The 12,085-nt window shown below is 55.8% G+C and overlaps 2 protein-coding genes and 1 non-coding gene across 3 annotated transcripts in view; all 3 read right to left on the bottom strand.

The window, feature by feature from the left end:
• The window catches only part of LOC125918219 (tyrosine-protein phosphatase non-receptor type 6), a 7,534-nt gene extending 2,489 nt beyond the window's left edge, over positions 1 to 5,045 (bottom strand). Inside the window, exons 1-9 of the mRNA XM_049624248.1 lie at positions 4,890 to 5,045; positions 4,681 to 4,803; positions 4,276 to 4,470; positions 1,537 to 1,726; positions 1,262 to 1,378; positions 1,062 to 1,175; positions 841 to 937; positions 350 to 429; positions 35 to 184 (exon numbers count right to left, since the gene is read on the bottom strand). Of these exons, the coding sequence (XP_049480205.1) occupies positions 35 to 184; positions 350 to 429; positions 841 to 937; positions 1,062 to 1,175; positions 1,262 to 1,378; positions 1,537 to 1,726; positions 4,276 to 4,470; positions 4,681 to 4,803; positions 4,890 to 4,897 (1,074 nt within the window). The 5' untranslated portion in view covers positions 4,898 to 5,045. The remainder of the gene's footprint in view (positions 1 to 34; positions 185 to 349; positions 430 to 840; positions 938 to 1,061; positions 1,176 to 1,261; positions 1,379 to 1,536; positions 1,727 to 4,275; positions 4,471 to 4,680; positions 4,804 to 4,889) is intronic.
• A 5,133-nt stretch (positions 5,046 to 10,178) lies between these two features.
• On the bottom strand, positions 10,179 to 12,047 carry LOC125918220 (protein C10). The gene is made up of 3 exons (XM_049624249.1): positions 11,657 to 12,047; positions 11,196 to 11,372; positions 10,179 to 10,410 (listed from the first exon to the last, which is right to left on the bottom strand). Exons 1-3 carry the CDS (start codon positions 11,706 to 11,708, stop codon positions 10,259 to 10,261), a joined length of 381 nt encoding a protein of 126 aa, XP_049480206.1. The 5' UTR covers positions 11,709 to 12,047; the 3' UTR covers positions 10,179 to 10,258.
• LOC125918221 (U7 small nuclear RNA) lies at positions 11,999 to 12,060 on the bottom strand. The gene has a single exon (XR_007456400.1). It is a non-coding gene; the product is annotated as a U7 small nuclear RNA (small nuclear RNA).
• Between the last annotated feature and the right edge of the window lie 25 nt (positions 12,061 to 12,085).

The following is a 12,085-nucleotide window of genomic DNA, read 5'->3' as shown; positions in this document are numbered from 1 at the left end:
GGGGATCAGGGGACAGCACAGGACTTGGCCCTACCCGGCCTTTCTCCACCTCTCGGGTGGTCATGACAATGACGCGGGTGTTCTCCTGCCATGCCATCTGCCAGAAGTCGTTGACTGTGGCCTCCAGGCAGCCCTGGCTGGCGATGTAGGTCTTAGCGTTCTCATCGGGGCTTAGCAGCTGGTTCTGGAAGCAAGGGTAGAGAGATGCACCCCAGGACTGTGAGCCCCTGCACCACCACCCTCCTCACCACCTAACTTTGCTATGCGTCTCTGGCTCCAGTACCCCCGTGAGATGGGGAATCCCCAGGGCCCAGCCTCTCCTCCCATGTGACCAGCAGGCGCCACTGACCTTGACGTAGTTGGCATTGATATAGTCGGACCCAGGGATGTTGCTGTCACGTCCCTGCAGGATCACTCGGGTGTGGTCGACTGGGGGTGGGCAGGGAGGAAACAAGATGGGCCTGGGTCAGCCAGGTACTCACCAGCCCCTGGGTCAGACCCTTCCTAAGCTCACAGGCCATTCTTATCTTAGAGGCCAGGAGGCTCTCGGAGCACTGTGGGCAGGTGGGGGCGGAGGATCCACATGGGGAGCGGGGTTGGAGGTCTCAGAGGAAGGAGGGCGGTGGATGTCTAGTGCGGGGAGGCTCCAGTGGGAGGGGCAGAGGCTTTCTGCAGGAGGGAGGCCCTGTTGTGTGGGTGAGGAGGTGGACCCTCCTGGGGCGGGGAGTAGGGACCTTATGAGATGGAGGGAGGTTGGCTGGGGGAAGGGGAGTCTCCTGGGTGAATGGACGCTGCCCGGAAGTGGGAGGGATGAAGGCAGCCAGGGGGCAGGGTGCTCACACGGAAGAATGTTCTTGTAACGGTTCTTGCTCTTGTTCTCTGGCCTCTGGCCTTCCAGCCGCTGGTGCAAGTTCTTTACCTCCTGCTTCTGCAGACTCTGAGGGGCGAGAGGGGGAAACTGAGTGCCAGCCCCTGGAGGGCCATCCGCGCACGGAGATAAGACGGGGCAGACCAGTGTATGGGGTGGGGAGAGAGGGGACGGGGCCTGAGACCCCACGCACCTCAAACTCCTCCCAAAAGCCGGCTTTGGCTGTGTCCTCTGACTCCTGCTTCTTGTTGAGTTCCAACACCCGATTCTCAATGTCAGCTGCGTTCACCCGAGTGGCATAGTACGGCTGGGCGGGGACAGGTGAGAAGTCAGCGCCCACTTGAGAGCACAGAGCTCCTGGGTCTGAGGGATTGCCAGGCCCGCCCCTCTCACCTGCCGCAGGTAGACGAAGGCACCCGAGGCCTCCTCAATCCCCGTCTTCTTGAAATGCTCCACCAGGTCTGTGAGGCTGTCAAAGGTCTCTGAGCCACCCACCGTGTAGCGTCCACCCTGAGGGATGCCAAGTCAGGCCATTCTGCATGACCTGAGTCTCCCTCCCTACACCCCCAGCCTTGGACCAAAGCTAGGCTGATCCTCCCCACTGCCGGGGCTTTGAGCATAGACAGGAGCCCCGGCAGGATGCCTTCCCCGCTGCCCGGCTGCCTTACCTCACACATGACCTTGATATGAGTGACTCTGAGTGGGGAGCCTGGGCCAGCCTTGGGCTGGTCGCTGAGCACGGACAGCACAAAATCTCCAGGCTGGCTGAGACTCTCACGCACGAGAAACGTCCAGGGCTCACCCTTGGCCTGCAGCAGGGTCTCTGCCTGCCCCCCAGACATGTGACCGTGGTACCACCTATAGAAGGCAACATCAGGGAAGGTGACCCCTAGGCCAAGGGGCAGGCACTGAGCAGCGACAGGGAAATAGAGTGACTATGATGTGCCAGGCGCTGTGCTACATGCTTTCAAATCCACCACCATAGTTGGGTCCACTGCTCTCACAAAAATGTTGAGAGGTAGGTTCGATCCCATTTTACAGATAAGGAGCCTGAAGCTGGGCCCTAGGCCCTTGGGTGGTAGCCAGGCCCACCTCTGAGAGCATGAGACAGAGGCAGAGAGGCAAGCCACATCCAGAACAACTGTAGGGGGAGAAACCAAGGAAGGGTCTCCATGAAAGCCAGGGCTGAGCTAGGGAAAGAGGAGGGGGACCAAGAGAAGCGCAGAGGCCAAACCACAGAGAGCAGTGGAGATTGGGAGAGACGGAAGTCACAAGGGAGTCGTGATGGGGACAACTCCCCCCTGGGTGGCAGGGAAGACAGACAACCCTGCTGGGGAAACAGGGGTGTGGGGGGCTCTGAGGTGTCCAGGGTGACATCACTGAAGGGGAGGCTGGGGCTCAGAGGGGCTCAGAAGGGCAGAAAGCGGAACTAGGACCTTTCCCCAAAGCACACCCCCTTCCCAGGAGGAAACTGTAGCCCCACAATGCCCAGCCCCACAGGAAACCACGTGATGGAAAAAACACAAAACTCCTTCTGGGGAGAGAGTGAGAAGTGAGGGTGTGAGGTTTCCTCAGCCCAGGGACCAGGGGAGGGGGCATTTTCCAACCGCAGGGATGGGGGGAGGAGGGGGGGACCAGTCTGTCTTGCCCCACCTCGCTCCCTCCCTGTCCCCAAGCAGCACCCCGGGCCACCCCGTCCCACCAATCAGGGATAGACCAGGGCCCCCCCAGGCAATGGGGAGGGGGCTGACCCTCGTCCCCCTGGCCCAGGATGAGGAAGTTTCCATGCAAATGTCAGGCTGACCATAGGCAGAGAGCTAGCCATTGGCGGGACAAATGCAAATTTCCTCGCAGGAGGGGAGGAGGAGAGGCAGCCGGCCAGGGCTGGGAACACAAAGGGAGGTTTGGAGAAGGAGCCTCCCCCACGCAATCCCAGGGTCAGGGGTGAGCCAGGCATGCTGGCGTCCTGGCGTGGGTCACCGAAAGGGCCTCTTGGAGTCAGTTTCCCTGGCCTGGATTCCCTCCATCCTTCCCTGCCCCCCAGCCCCCAGCTCTGCCCTTCTCCCCCTTCTCCCAAGCCATTTGAAGCCAGGCCCCAGCCTCCTCCCCAGGGGGTCTGCTCAGCTGCTTCTTCCCTCTTCTAGCTCCATCCACAACCTACTGCTTCTCCAGGGCCTCCAGCAACCCATCCTCCTGCAAGGAAGATGCCGGCTTTGGGCAAGGAGAAAGAGAGGTACCGCGCTGAGTTCAAGAGGGTCTAGGTGGCAAAGGCCCATTAACGTTGCAGGCGGGGCATAGGAAAAGAACGAGAGGGAGCAGATACCCAATAAGGACCAAGGAGGGCCACCATGAGCAAAGTCATCCATGCTTGGGCTTCGCGCCTAGAAGAGGTGGCTTCAAGGCAAATGGATGAGCGGCTTCATGTTGGCTGGTGAGTGGTACCCAGCGGTGGGCCCCAGGGCCTTCACCTCAGCCTCACTCAGTTCTAAGTTTGAATCAGTGACTTGAACAAAAATACTGAGGTGAGTTGGGAGGCACGCATCTCAGAAAGACCGAAAACGGACAGAATCAAGATTTACAATCATTTCAACAATCAACACCCAAATACAGGACAAGGGCAAGTTGGCTTGGCCCCAGGAGTGTAAAAAAACAACAAAAACAAAAACCAAAAAACACTTAGAGTTATTGGGCTGCCCTTCACCTTAATGGAGCTGTCATTGAGATACAGCCACTAAAGTGAGCCATGGTGTAATGCTGAATGTTCTGGTCCTCCACCCCACCCCCCACCATGCTTTAGGAAGACCACATAGGGAGCAGCCTGCCCAGTCATGGGGACCATATCTTTGAAGCCAAAGGGACAGGGGAGAAATGCCTTGAGTGTCCTGTGCCCAGGTACTAGGCCCCTTGCACACACAACCATATCAGACAGTTTTCAACTGGTCTGTGTTCTGGTCAAGCTCTACCAAGCCCCCAAAAGCAGACCCGTCATCACTGTGTTGCTGAGATAAGGCATTAAATGTCGTCGTAAATACAAATCTCCTCTGCCCTTCCTCAACATTCGTCTCTCTGTGTACCAACCTGTGCTGGGGGAGAGAGTGGCTAAACGAGGGCCATTTCGGTTCCATAGACGGAAGAGCTTTCTAACAACAGAGCTGGCCTACTGTGAAAGACGGCCACCAGGCCTCTGCATCACAAGCAGGCCTGGGAGGCCAGCTGGCAGGGACCCCGGAAAAGGGCAAGATGATGTTCCCTGCTTTCTCAGGGGCTGAGGGAAAGGGTATGAGGGGTTAGTGCCCCGAGACACAGGCCCAGATCACATGGAAGAAAGAGGCCCACGGAGCCCCGGGAAGGATGGGAAAATCAGGGACGGGGTGGGCGGGGGTGGGTCAGGGTATGACGCCCCTCACCTCTCGCTGGTGGGGTCGGAGCAGTTCAGCGGGTACTTGAGGTGGATGATGGTGCCATCCCGGTCCTGCAGGACACCCTGCTGCTGTGTGTAGTACTCCACCAGCTCCGTCAGTGTCGCAAACTTCTCCCCTCCGTACAGGTCATAGAAATCTCCCGAGTTCTGGATCCGAATGTGGGTCACCTGATCCCCGACCCTGCGGGGCACCAGACGGTGAGGCCAGTGGGTGCAAGAGGAGAGGTAGGGACAGAGAGGGGGATGGGCTGGGGTCCTGAGCACAGGGCACACACAGGGACAAGGTAGACACGGAGGGGGACGGGAGACATGCTGGTGCTGGGGGCTGGGAGGTTGGAACCGAGAACGGAGTTGCAAAATGCGGGCCCTGGTGGAATTGAGGGCCACCTACCTGACGGAGAGGGAGAAGTCGCCCTGGTTCTTGCGACTGGGCCGAGCCAAGAAGCTCCCGTGGACCCCGCGGCCCTTGAGCAGCGTCTCTGCATCCAGCCCACTGAGGTCTCGGTGAAACCACCTGCAGGCCCGGAAGGCAGTGAGGAGAGGTCCCTCCGGCCGCAGGGCACCCTCGCCTCCTGCCTACCGTGGTTCCCGGGACCTTACCTCACCATCCTGGGGGCTCCCTGAGAGGAAGGGGGTGCAGGGAATGAGATGTGCTGGTGAGCCCAGGCAGGCCGCCAACTCCCAGCACCCAGGCCGCCTCACAGCCCTGGCGTTCCTGGTTCTGGGGCTGCCACTCCACTGGCCTGGGACAGCCAGCAGGGCGGGGACAGGAAGGGGCGCGGCCGACCCCTTGGGGGAACTCACTGTACTTCTCGTTTTGGAGCAGAGCGCAGAAGAGAAGCAGAGCAGGGTGGCAGTGGGGGTGGGGAGGGGGCCCACTTCCCACACGTCGTCTGCCGTCTGCCATCAAAGGCTCCAGGAGCATGGCACTCCGCAAGGGTGACGACACAAGAAAGAAGGACGCAAATGTGCCTTGCAGCCTACAGGCGAAGACTGGGCTTCGTAAACGTGAGCCCACTCGCAGTCACATGCCAACCCTTCCTCCTCCACCAGCTGCATCCGCACAGCCTTCCTTGGTCCAAGCTAATAATAATGGTGACACTGAAGGGCGCCTGGGTGGTTCAGCTGGTTAAGCGTCCAACTCTTGATTTCGGCTCAGGTCATGATCTCACAGTTCGTGGATTTGGAGCCCCACATCGGGCTCTGCACTGACAGCGCACAGCCCGCCTGGGATTCTTAGTCTCCCTCTCTCTCTGCCCCGCCCCCCCCCCCCCACTCACTTGCTTGCGTGCTCTCTCTCTCTCAAATAAATAAATAAATAAACACTAAAAAAAATAACGGTGACAGCCACAACTCTCATTTCACAGAGTCTCCCTGTATGCCAGGCACTGTGCTCTCATGTCATTTATGTGCCTTATCTGATTTATCCCTCATCAGAGCCCTAATGAAGCAGGTGCTATCTTTATCCCCATTTTACAGACAAGGAACCTGAGGCTCAGGGAAGGTAGGGAACTTGCCTGAGGTTAGGCAGTCAGTTAAGTGGCGGTGCCGGCATGAACCCCACAGGGGTTCCAAGGTCAGTGATTTCAGCTCCTGTATGCCAGGCCTTAGGGCTTCAAAGAACAGAGGTCAGGACGTCCCGTCCACTGGGGGTTGCAGGGAAGGGGACACTTCCTAACAGCCACGGCCAAGCAGATGCTTACAAAGAGAGAGGTGCCCTCGCCTCCTCTGACCTACACATCTGAAGAGGTACCACTGGGGCACTGGGATGGACAAAATAGCAGCTGTCAAACATACACCTTTTCTACTTCTTGTCCTAGTCTTTGTCCCTCTGTGCCCTAACCAGCCAGTGGAGCCAAGGAACAGAATGCAAGGGGAAGCAGAGCTGGGAAAGCAGGTGGGGGTAGAGCTTCCACGCCCCCTGGGGGTCCTTCCACCCTATACCTGGGCCATAGGTTCTTGTCAAGGGGGCGGCTCTGAATTAGCCAGAGCTCAGGACTCTGACCAGGGGCCTGTCTCCTGGGGACTGAGGTCCCTGCCATCGACTGATATTCTCAGGGCTGGATGACCTCAAGAAGCCCTACACACTAGAAGTTCACGATGCTCCCTGTGTGTAATCCCACAGACAAACACAACACGCCAAACCAAAACGAGGAAAGCAATCTAACAAAGGGCACACAGAAAGCTCTCGTACTGGTGGCTTCCCCTAGGGAAAGAAACTAGGTGGCCCGAGGAGAGGGCTGGGAGGGACATTCACCTCTCCCTTGTACCTGTTTTTTTAACGGAAGGGTAATTGACACACAATGTTCCATTAGTTTCTGGTGTACAACATAGTGATTCGACATCTCTATATATTATGCTCTGCTCACAAGCATAGCCGCCATCTGTCACCACACGACACTATTACAACACAACTGACTGTATTCCCTATGCTGTACCTTTCATCCCCATGATTTATTCTATCTGTAACTAGAAGCCTCCACCTCCCACTCTGCTTCATCCATTTTGCCCCCTCCCACCCGCCTCCCCTCTGGCAACCATCATTTTACTCTCTGTGTTCATAGGTCTGTTTCTGCTAGTTGGGTGTTTGTTGTTGGTTGTTTTTTTTTTTTTTTTTAAGATTTTTAAAAAATGTTTTTACATGTTTATTTATTTTTGAGAGAAACAGAGACAGAATGCGAGTGGGTTGGGGCAGAGAGAGAGGGAGGCACAGGATCCGAAGCGGGCTCCAGGCTCCGAGCTGTCAGCACAGAGCCAGACGGGGGGCTCGAATTCACGAGCTGTGAGATCATGACCTGAGCTGAAGTCGGGTGCTCAACTGACTGAGCCACCCAGGCGCCCCTTAAGATTTTTTTTAAAGTAATGTCTACACCCAGTGTGGGGCTCAAACTCACGACCCTGAGATCAGAGTCACATGTTCTTCCAATTGTGACAGCAGGCGCCCCTGTTTTGTTTTGTAGGTTTCACATATAAGTGAAATCGTACAGTCTTTGTCTTTCTCTTCTTTCACTTAGTACAATACCCTCTAGATCCATCCATGTTGTCACAAATGGCAAGATTTTTTTTTTATGGCAGAGTAACATTCCATTATACATATATACCACATCTTTATCCATTCATCTGTCTATGAACATTTGGGTTGCTTCCATTCCTTGGCTACTGTAAACAATGCCGCAATGAATATAGGGGTGCAGATATCTTTTTGAGTTAGCGTTTTCATTTTCTTTGGGTAAATACTCAGAAGGGAGGTCATTAGATCAAATGGTGTTTCTACTTCTAATTATTTGAGCAAACTCCATACCGATTTCCACAGTGATTGCACCAATTTTCATCCCCACCAACAGTGCGCGAGGGCTCCCTTTTCTCCACATCCTCATCGACACTTGTTATCTCTGGTCTTTCTGACTCTAGCCATTCTGACAAATGTAACGTGGTATCTCATTGTGGTTTTGATTTGCATTTCCCTGACGATCAGTGATGTTGAGCATCTTTTCATGTGTCTGTTGGCCATCTGGATGTCTTCTTTCCCTTATACCGTTTTGAATGTTGTAGCATGTGGGTATGTATTACCTTTATAAAAATGAATACATTGACTGGGAGACGGCAATCTCTGGGGAATAACTGGGGTGCTGGGAATGCTCTACGTCTTAATCTGGGTGGTATATACACAGGTGTATGTAAATGTGACATTCATCAGGCCGTACGCTTCACATTCATGTGCATTCTATATGCTAGACCTCAATAAACACTAAGGAAAAATAGTAACAAAGTGTTAAAGCTGAACTGAAGTATTTTTCCTACGATGACTACTTTATCACTTTTCGAAATATCAAACATCGATTCTCCCCCGCCCAAAAGGGGCTCTCCCCGCCTCCCCCTTCTTTCTGGTACCTGGGAAGCTTGGTCTGTTTACCGTATGACCTAATACCGACCATCCCTTGAGTCCTGGACTTTGAGCCCTGTCAAAAGAACATGAACTCCTTCCTGGAGCCAGGGGCAGCAAGAGCGTCTGCGGAGTCGGCCCTGCCACAGTGGGGTCCACAGCCAATCTTGCCAACCTTCGAATGTTCAAAGGCTAGCACGCCACCTCATGCAGAGTTTGTGTCCAGTAAACAAGCTCATCGACAGCCACGTACATGCCTGATCCCAAGTTCAGCTCCTGTTTTTACACACACACACACCCAGCTTGTCACACACACAGGACACACATACACAAACACAAACACAAACAGTCCCACGCACACACCTCGCCATCCTCGGCCATCTACACACATACCCGGCCCAGTGCAAATACCCACACACGGACACACCATCCTGACCGCATGTGAAGTTGTGGGTCCACGCCTCCCTCCCCACTGCTTTACTCTGCTTGGGGCACCCTGTTTCCTGTTTCCTTTGTCCCCACAGGAGGGCCTCTGCTCAGGGGTGCTGGACTCTTGGTCACCACATGACTGGCTCTTCCTCACATCCAGCTCTCAGGGCACATGTCACCTCTTCAGGAAAGCCCTCCTGGATCCCTCCAGTTAGTGACGCCACTGGCACCCCCAGTCACTTGCTAGCACACGTAGCTGTTTTCACGTTTCTGCAGAACACTCCTGAGAATCTAAAACTGTCCTATTTACTGGGTTCTTTGTGTAGTCTGCTGCCTCCCACTGGAATGAAGCTCCGTGAGGGCAAGGACCCCATCTTCTTCACTCCATTATTGCCAGCACCGTAAAAGGTACCTGGCACAAGTGCCCCGCATGCATCTGTTGAATGAAAGATGCATGGGAGGGGGAGGCAGAGGGGCACCGAAGGAAAGTAGAATGAACACCAGACGTTGGGAAGTTACATGGGAAGAAGGGGGAGCTTTCTCAGGTCTGCCTCCCAGACACGTTATGTTTCAGATGATGTGGGCGACCCAGGGTTTCTGGTAAGCAGACAGCAGAAGCAGGAGGCCAGAGAGTGAAGGGAAACATGCAATGGAGAGAATAAATACACATCTGGTCAGGGGAAACGAGCTAGACAGAGAAAAGGAGGAGGGGGCAGAGGGGCATGAATGAGCCTAGAGTTCCTCAAATCTTGAGGGAGGGACAGGAAGTAGATCGCCCTTATGGTCACACACCTGCCAGGAATGAGCAAGAACCCTCCCTGCCCCTCTCTCCCAAACTAAGAGGAGGCCGTGGCAGCCAGGTGGAGCCGGGGACTTACCCACCGGACAGCATCTCCCCAGAGGGATGGGGGAGTCACAGGCAGAGGGCCACAAGGGGTGGGGCCGAGCCTGGGCGCAGCTGTGCACAGTAGCCCAAACAGGTGAGGAAGAACACTGGGAACTCAGCTACTTCCTCCTTGATGCAGCCCTCCAGGCCAATGGCACCACAGCGACAACGACGAGCCCCCTGACTAGTGATCCCTGAAAAAGGGACAGGTGGGCGGGGCTGGCCTCAGACTGCCCACAGAGGCCGGACTCTACCTCCAGCCCCGCTGGGTAGTCCAGGGCCGTCGTCCTGGCCTCCTTCCTTTGGGAGGGGAGGAGCCACTTGGAGCTCCACCTGGAGCTCAAGCCGACAGAGCAGCTGGAGGGAGGGCGGGTGGAGGCAAAGACCAGGAAGTAACCCTGGCCAAGGGAACACCAACCAATAGGGGAGCCTCCCAGCACACACACAAGCCAGGGGGCCTCAGGAAAAACCCAGGAAGAAGAGGTGTCACCTGTGCAGGCCCGCCCACCCACCCATCCAGAGTGTTAAGGGGCAAGTCCTTCCTCCCACCGAGCCCTGGAGCAGGCAGAGTTGGGCCCAGCAGGAACCTAGGAAGGATCTGGACAGGGAGTTGAAGCAGCCTGAAATGGCAGAGGGAACCTGGGGCCAAGCGGTGGAGGTTGTCAGGGTCACAAAAGACTGACACTGAGGCTAAGTCACAGGCATGTTTATTATCCTCTGGAACATCGAGGTCTTCCCTTCCTGGGCAGTGTCCCAGGGGAGGGCCGACCCTCAGGAGGCAGCCACGCTGCCACCGGGAGCAGGCCCGTGGGGCGGCAATGTCATGGGTGGCAGGAACAACGCCTTCAGCTTGCCCGACAAGCTGGCAATCTCGGGATCCTGGGCTTCATAAGACTTGACCAAGCGGGCAAACTTAAGGACACCTGCAAGGGGAAGTGGAGCGTCAACCCACACCCCCAGGGGACAAGTGTGCCCCAGACATCAGGAGGGGGCAGCTTGAGCCTGAGTCACTGGTTGCTCCCCCTCTAGTCAGGGAGCTGTCTACAAAATAAGACACAAGCAGTCCTCTGCCCTGTGTCGTTTGGGTGAACCATTTCCAGGTCTATACCCATCACAACTGGATGGGATGCACTGAATGAAATATCCCAAAGCAGTGTGTGTCTCATGATCAGGTGAAACATTTCAGCAATTTAGTCCCAAGAACCTGAAGCATGAACATCCACAAGATCTCAAGTCTATAACCTGGACACAGGAGGGCCGAGGGCCATGGGCCAACTGGGCTGAATCAATAAGCACCTTTGGGGAACACCATGATCTCATCAAGGAAATTAACCAGCCAACCCTCCAAAAGAGACTAGCTAAAACACGTTGGAGGGGCTGCACAAGTGCACTGTCACGCAGACATCCAACTAGAGCTATCGGAAGGGGGTTCCAGTCCAGCTCTGCTGTGACCTCAGGCACTTAGTTTACTGCTAGAGTCTGTTTCCTCATCTTAAAATGGGGTAACAGTATAATTACGGGTAACTGCAAACAGCATTTAAGACTTCGCCTGGCACAAGTTCACAGGAGACCCTTGGCTCTGCCCGCCAATTCTGTTCGTCAGATTGTGGCTGCCTCCGTGTGGCAAGATGAGGGAGGACGGCTCAGGGACCCGATGGATCGAGCGCCCTCTCCCGGACCCACTCACCCCGACCCTCATCCGACCCACCTTCCCCGTCGCAGCTGAAGCCATAGGCCTTGATAACCTCCTGCTGAATCTGCGTGGCCACGGGCAGCACGAATTGCAGCATTTTGCCCATGTCGTTGCACGCGTTGTCCCGAGCCTCGTCCATGCGCACGGCGTTCTCCGGGGCCGAGAACGCCTGGATGACCTCGGCCAGGACCACTGTGCGGCAGATGCATCCCCGGGTAGGCGTCAGAGCGTGGCCGGCGGGCCCAACCGAAAGCGCAGGGAAGAGGGCAGGGAATTAGTGGGCTGAAGCCATAGTAACCCGATAAACTCGGCCTAGATTCCCTCGCTCTAGGGGCAAGGACCCCTTTTGGGGGAGAGAGAAAGATGGTATCCTGTGCCCCCATTTCCCGGCGGCACAACTACACCTCTCGCTCCGTACCCTCCGCCCGCGCCCTTCTCCAACAGGAAGCCCACCCGGTGGCTAGAATGCTTCTCACCCTTGGCTTGCTCGGCACTCAGGGCCGCAGGTTGGGCCGAGGCGGACGCCATAGGGTAACAAAAGCTGCACGTGCAGCCGAACCAAGGAAATGCACGGAAAAAACGATCAGCCTGCTAGAGCGACTCTCGAAACTGACGGGGGTGGAAGGGAAGCAGCATCAGCGGCAGCCGGAAGCCTCGCGGTGCAGCGAAATACTAAACGCCAAAATGCCTTAAAACGAGAGATGACCCAACTGGACTCGATGCCGTTGGGGGGGGGGGGGGTGGTAAAAGAAAAAAATCTAAAAACGAAAACCGCTCCTAGAACCGAAGTAGCTCTATTGTTAAAAACGTACTGTGGAGGGGGTCTTCCGGTAAAAACCGGAAAACCTGCTAGACAAATTCTAAAAGAGCTGTAACACTACAGGAAGTGGCCTGGAGAGAACATG

Source organism: Panthera uncia, unplaced genomic scaffold (genome assembly GCF_023721935.1).
Source record: "Panthera uncia isolate 11264 unplaced genomic scaffold, Puncia_PCG_1.0 HiC_scaffold_558, whole genome shotgun sequence".
NCBI classification, from domain to species: domain Eukaryota; kingdom Metazoa; phylum Chordata; class Mammalia; order Carnivora; family Felidae; genus Panthera; species Panthera uncia.
This window is presented reverse-complemented; position numbering and strand designations above follow the sequence as displayed.